Source organism: Coregonus lavaretus (assembly GCF_964263955.1).
Source record: "Coregonus lavaretus genome assembly, chromosome: 8".
In the NCBI taxonomy this organism is placed as follows: Eukaryota; Metazoa; Chordata; class Actinopteri; order Salmoniformes; family Salmonidae; genus Coregonus; species Coregonus lavaretus.
The window spans coordinates 3957135-3964007 of NC_139995.1; the positions used below are offsets into that span (position 1 = coordinate 3957135).

General features: G+C 42.6%; 1 protein-coding gene across 2 annotated transcripts; it reads left to right on the plus strand.

Annotated features, from left to right (window-relative positions):
- Positions 1–539: 539 nt before the first annotated feature.
- On the plus strand, positions 540–4862 carry LOC311133920 (uncharacterized protein). 2 transcript variants are annotated; one of them, XM_084167536.1, is made up of 3 exons: positions 540–719; positions 2350–2922; positions 3357–4862. In XM_084167536.1, exons 1-3 carry the CDS (start codon positions 569–571, stop codon positions 3929–3931), a joined length of 1299 nt encoding a protein of 432 aa, XP_084023662.1. In that variant the 5' UTR covers positions 540–568; the 3' UTR covers positions 3932–4862. The 2 variants fall into 2 exon arrangements, with proteins under 2 accessions (XP_084023662.1, XP_084023663.1); XM_084167537.1 differs by lacking the exon at positions 540–719 and having other exon boundaries at positions 2270–2922.
- Positions 4863–6873: the final 2011 nt, after the last annotated feature.

The window sequence follows — 6873 nt, forward strand, 5'->3', positions numbered from 1 at the left end:
TGGCCAATACATAACATATGCAATCCAGGGTTTATATACATTATTGGTATGAACCAGGCGAGACATCGGGCTTTTGGGAGTACACACGTGTACATTTGGTCAGTGTTATCTGGGATCCTTGAGACGTCCATACTCCATACCCTAAATCCTAACACTATCCCTACCCTTAACCAGTTTAAATTTCAAATGCAATGGGGTAGGAACATCCCATGGAATCCGGGTAGCACGGACCGTGTAAATTTGTACCCAGTCCGTCTCCATTTTCCTGAAATTCCGTAATGCGCATGGAGAGCAGATCCATCCGCGTCTCCAGACAACATAGATCATTCCTTAAAACATGTTTTGCTGTGCGTGTGTTTTATCACCGTATTTTCCGAGCTGATCCACGCGGATTTATACCCAACAAACATTATTACAGCAGTGTAATAGTTCTTGATTCAAGTGTTCCATATAGATTTTTACGTTTTGGCGCGAATGTTGTGCAGTGGAGGGATACTGCTGCGCAGTGGTCGTATATATTGAAATGATCTCGCCACCACACCCACGGATCTTGTGTAGAGCGTGGCGTATGGTAGACAACGCAGCGCCAGCAGAGCTTCAGTACTTTTACAGACAGCAGAATAATTACATTAGTTTATCTCGGTTTCATTTCGTTGGAATTTATCAAGCCACAAAAAAAAACGTATTCTTCCCTTTCTCATACCCCTGGAATAATAAAGGTAAGAGTTGGCATTTACGGCTTCACAGATTATTTCACGTGGTTTTTGCCGGTGGTATATACTGTATATATATATACAATTTTTTTGTTTTGTTTACCTATTAGTTACCTGACTTTTTTTAAACTATATTTATTTCAAACGACATGACGGCATACATAAGTGTCATTCATTCTAATGGTTTTAGCTTCATTTGTGTTTTATGTTTATGTTGGTGATTTGTAGAAAAATAGAAACTTGTAACGTTAAACCGTGACAAATGTTGGCACTAATGTACTTCGGCAAAATAGTTTAAATGTGCAACTGTAGATGCATACGACTTTTTATTCACATTAGTCAAATTAAATGTCCATGGTGAACGTCCATGTGTAACCAGCCTAGTTCTACCAAAGCCATTCTCTGTTCTGCTAACCGCACCTCTTTTGCCCTTTAAAATGTATACTGGTATTTAATCCTCTGTAGCTCAGCTGGTAGAGCGCGGCGCTTGTAACGCCAAGGTAGTGGGTTCGATCCCCGGGACCACCCATACACAAAAATATAAAAAAAATATGCACGCATGACTGTAAGTCAAAGCGTCTGCTAAATGGTTTATTATTATTAATTAAATGCTCAACTTAACCAGCTGTACTAGATACATTGCAGTTAGACTTTTCAATGAGAGGCATTGGTATGTGCGTATATTGCTGAAATATTAGTCTTAATAGGGCTAGGGAGAGATGTAGAAGTTGATATTAAACGGCAGTGGAACAAATTATGTGTGTGTGTGTGTGTGTATATAATTGACTACTGAAGAACTGTGTGATTGACTGCTCAAGACTAGAGATGGCAAGTTTTCGCAATAGCCAGTGAATGATCTTTATCTGGAGGCATCTCTCCCAGTCTTTGAATTGTTACCTAGTTGATCTTTACCTTAGCAAGTAACTTAAACTCCTCCACGGAGTTGAGCGCAGATACGTTTTTGAAATGTACCTCCGATTCGTTCGAGTTGCTATGCGTCAATACTTCAAAAATGTATATTCTTAACGTGCATTTCTTTGTTTGCTGAAAATATAATTTTTTATAAAACGTTAATGAAATACAACCAACCACCGACTGATTCCTCGTTGCTGTTGCTCTAAGATGGCAACTCAGCGCGAATGAGCATGTGCCAATTGAATCTCAACAAGGAAAGTTGGTGGTTGTATTTGATTAACGTTTTATTTAAAAAAATAAAAATCTGCAAAGGCACGCAATAAGAGGACAAACAGTACACTAAGGGATTAATAATTTCAATTTTTCAAGCATTGACGTAAAGCGACTTGAAGGAGTCGAGGTTAATAATACAAAAATAAAAACTCTAGTCCGCTCTTCACTCCATGGAGGAGTTGAGGTACTTATCTATCTTTACCTAGTCAAATTATTTATTTTGAGGAGAAAAATGCACATTTGGAGATGTTGCGCTCCTCAGCTGTTTAAATGATGTCATGGGGTTAAAAGTTTGTTGATGACCACCCTCATTGGGGTGGGGCAAAGGATGGTAACATGATTAAAAGGTTGTGCTTGCTGGTGGGTTTGCAGTCGAAGTACTAAGAGCATCACTAAGTTAACTTACATCACGTGCATACTCAACCTGCTTTATTTTCCCTCTTCCCAGATTCTGCCAAAATGCTGCAGAGTTTCTCCCAGTCGCAAGACTGGTTTTACTCGGAGCCTCTCTTGTTTGATGATGAATTCTGTCAGAGCTTGATGAAGGACCTACAGTCGCTCCCCACGCCACCCCAGTCCCCTCCATTGAAGACTGGACTCAATGCCAAACCACTTTCCAAGGAGGACCAGTTGAGCTACGTCTCGGATATACTCCTGGAGGATCAGGACCCGCAGCTAAATTGGAATTGTGACTTTTTGTACGATGGCAGTGCAACCGCGTCAAAGGACCAACAGCCAGATGAGTCCGACGACTGTTTATGGCATTGCCTCGGTGATAAGTCTATGGAGAAGCTATCATCTGTGCTCTCCAGCAGCCCACTGCTCTCGGACATAGACACAAGCATTTTTGAGGAAATTGCCGGCTCCATACTGGACTGCCACAGCGCGGCGCTCGCATGCCAAGCTTTGGAGAATGAGGATTTACTATTGGACAGTCCGGAGCAAGGCAGCGAGTCGACCTCGGACTACGGCTCAGCAGGAGGTGAATTCTCAACGTATTCGAGCAGTGCAAGCGATTCTGGTGAGTTGGTCCACATTCGTGGCTAATGTGCTTGAAAATGAAAAGGTTATACCATGCGTTAGTGATTTATTTGCTTAAATGTTAAGAGGAACTGTTAGAAAGTTACTTCTGTACAGCAATGAGTTGAACTCTCATGCATGCTTTTAAATGCCATAATTTCCATAATAAGGGAAGTGAAATTAGGACCAAGTGTTTTTCTTGCACCATTCAATGGGAATACTATTTCTCAAGCACTTCTTCAAAAATGAAGAACATGAATTATCTGCTGTGCAAGCTTGCAATGCAATATAATTAACCTAGAAATAAAGTTGGCAGCATTGCCTCGAAAGTTGCAATTAAAAAATGTTAGTCTAAATCCAAGGCATCTGAAATGTAGTCTTTCAAACGTTATCGGAATTGACTAACACAATCCCTTGTGGTTTTCCTCTCTACAGAGGAGGAGATAGACGTGGTGACGGTGAAGAGGACCACTAGCCCCTCCTCCCAGTCGGTAGAAGAGAGCCGGCGGCAGCAGCGCGCCTTAAAGCGGCAACACCTGGAGATCCAGCTACAGCACAACTACGCCGCCCCCTGCCCCGCGTCACCTCTCCACTCCGAGCACTCGTCAACCTCCTACCACAAGGGCATCCGGTCCTCCGACTCACACAGACACCACCACAGCTCGTCGGGCCGCTCGTCCCGACACCACCTCAGCAGTCACCAGCAGTCTAGCTCTAGGCAGTCGACCGACGTGGAGGATGAGGAGGAGAGGAGGCATACCCACAACGTGATGGAGAGGCAACGCCGCAACGAGCTGAAGAACTGTTTCCTAAGGCTCAGGGACAACGTGCCCGAGCTGTCCAACAACGACAAGGCCTCCAAGGTGGTCATCCTGAAGAGGGCACGCGACAGCATCCGCAGCCTGGAGCTGGCGGGCCAGAAACTGAACGTCAAGCAAGACAAGCTCCGAGAGAGGCAGGAGCAGCTCAAAGTTAAACTGGAGCAGCTCAGGAGGCAATGTTGGGACTGAGGAGATGAGGCGCAAAAATAAAACATTAAGAGATATTTGAAAAGACCGGTCTTGACTTAAGACAATGCATGGTGTCATCCATCCCCTGCGGTGACTGTTTAAGAAGAAGTGAAAGTTGCTGAGAGACAGTTAAAAGTGTATGTGTAAAAAAAGTTTGGTTTGGAGCAACAGGTCCACGTTCAGCCTAGTACAATAATGTTAGTAATATATTGTCCTAGCGATTTTCCAAAGTCATTGTTCATAGTAGACTACATGTAACAAAGCCTATGTTGTAGCGTAAGCTATATCAAATTGAGCAGCCATTTGTTAGTGAAAAACGGCCCTTTTTATACAGTCTCTTTCACATTCCCCCATGTTATGAAATTCCCACTGGGCACAGGATGTCAATTCAACGTCTATTCCATGTTGTGTCAACGTAATTTCATTGAAATTATGTGGAAACAACATTGATTCAACCAGTATACCTAGTGGTTTGGTTCTTCTCTTGCTGTTTTTAATTTTGGGCTGGATCCAAAGTAAAAATTCTAAGGGGTTGAATGTAATGTATGTCAATTATTGCCATTTAATTACTAAAATGGTTAATTACTACTTCCATTTACTTGTGTGAACTTTAAAGACCTGACCTGTTGGTAGGAATTTGGTGCGTTATTGTGAAACAATGCCTCATGCCTTGGAACTCATTCTGTTATGTTTTGTTAAAAGCATGACTTACTGTACTCTACCTCAAACAGGTCTCAAACCTGAGAATTTGTTTGCTCTCTTGGAAGCAACTATATAGATTTAGTTGTATATAATTTTGTTTTATTGTATCATAAATTATTTTTCTTTTTTTTTGGGGGGGGGGGGGGGGGGGGGTTCATTTGCAAGTTAAAAAGTTCTGTTTATCAGCAGCACTTTGTTTTTATAATGTAATAAAGAATGGACAAAAGTCAATGTTTACTGGAGTTATTATACAGAATGCGACACACAGGTACACCATGTTTACCTCACAGGATGCAAGGTATGTGTGTTGCATCCAAGAAGACCGCTATCGCACAATCTGTGTGCGGTACATATGTGTTCTATGGTATTTGGGTCAAGGTGAGTGGGTGGATGATTGACAGTGTTAAGATTGCACAGTAACTGATTGGAATGGCACCATAAACTATTTTCAAAGTCTTGTCAAAAGATGAAGGGGATTATCTCAAGATAGGGTGTGTCTGATAACACAAGCAGGAGTTTGCCCATTGCGCACTAAGTACAGTGTGCAAAGATGGAAAACACTTGACATTTCTCTTGCATGAATACACCCAACCACCTGCTTGAGATTCATATGACCCCAGTTCTTCACTTTGACATTTACTGCATGACCGTCAAAAAAATCAATACTTTCAGAAAGAAAACAAACTTAGTCAACCCAAATTATTTTGTCCATACAATCACATTTTTGTTATTATAGCCCCAAACCACCTACCCCATGCTCCAGATCTTATACTGACCTGCTAGTACAGTTTACTTAGAATCTAGCTCAGGTTCTCATGGCACACATCGTAACTCCGAGAGCACCGTAGTGAATGGCACACAACTCTTCTGTGAACTATTACCTACAACAACTCAAAGTCTGCAGGGCAGGCTTGCTCTTTAATGTCTGTCCAAGAGTTCCCCTACTGGCAGATTATGATGCTCTTCCTGCCTGGCTGTGTCATAAGCATCCTTGTCAGCTGTCTGTCTAGTGCCCTGGGGGTAGTCCATGATGCTGTCATGACATCCACTCCTGGGTCGTGTTTATTAGTGCACACGAAGGAAAATGTTTTGCAACAAAAATTAGGGTATCTTATTAGATAAGTCCAGGTTGTTCTTCTCCATTTGGTGCTTAATAAACATGACCCTCCTGCCTGCCAGGAGTCAGGTAGAGCTAGCTGATGATGTGTCCCTGGACGGTCGCTGACTGCCAGAGGTGATATGAGGTAGGGTTACAGGTTGTGGTGACTTTTTGGATAAGAGTAGCCTCTGCGATAAACCAGGCGAAAGGTCATTGTTGGGTTACATTACTGACAAAAAGTACATTACAAAAGAAAATAAATGACAGACTTTATTCACAAATGGGAAATGCCAACATGTCTGAAGAAGTGCTTGTTTAACTATCACCCCCAGGTGAATCAATGGAATTCCCAATAACAGCCTCATTCATCAAGCTTTTACCGACCACAAAGGGCATGCTAATGTAGCTTTTGCCTCTGCCCTCATCATCACAAGATTGCTCTGAAATGACCAGTGGGTCTGAATGGGTGTGCAACCTTTGGCACTTTTTCAACCCCTCTCTTTCATGGTTTGTGTTCCAAGTCATTGGGCCGTGGATCTTATCAAGTGGTGTGGAGAGGAAAGACTCCACAGAGTCTGCATCCCTAAGTAGGATACCTTCCTAAAAGTGTACTTCTGAAAATTTGGTTAATTGTGTGTGGGGGTCGAGATGGATGGATGGCATGGGACGTGATGTTCTTTAAGATGCTAATGCTTCATTGGTCCCAGGACTGGCTCCTGTGTGACTGTCTGCAGAGGTGGGAAGAAGGAGGAGGGGGAGGACAGTACAAGGTCTTGGTACACAACCATTCAGGAGCATTCAAGCCCTTGTATTAGGTGTCACTTGTCAAACATTTGCCTTGTGCAGTATTAAAGTCAGTGTGAAACTGAGGCAGTAAAAAACAAGTGCTCAGTGAAAAGCAGTGACTTTTCAAGAATCGCTTTACTGTTGACATTTCCCAAGCTGGAGTTTAGTTTTGCAACTCATGCAGGGTATCAAACCAAGTATCCATAGTAAAACCCTTTAAAACAAGCCTCCCGTCCCCAAACTGTTGGCACCCTAAGAGAGATCAAGTGTGTCTTTGTAGAGGTAACATCTGGGAGAGTGTATGAAATGCATATATCCCTGGGGCTCTCTTCCACTTTATCTCTCTCTCTCTTTC

What these genes read in the sequence shown, in the direction of transcription:
- LOC311133920 (XM_084167536.1), top strand. Translation starts at nt 569, where the DNA reads ATGGTAGACAACGCAGCGCCAGCAGAGCTTCAGTACTTTTACAGACAG. An exon ending in ATACCCCTGGAATAATAAAG is followed by an intron (nt 720 to 2,349) that starts GTAAGAGTTGGC and finishes CCCTCTTCCCAG; the next exon opens with ATTCTGCCAAAATGCTGCAG. An exon ending in GAGCAGTGCAAGCGATTCTG is followed by an intron (nt 2,923 to 3,356) that starts GTGAGTTGGTCC and finishes TCCTCTCTACAG; the next exon opens with AGGAGGAGATAGACGTGGTG.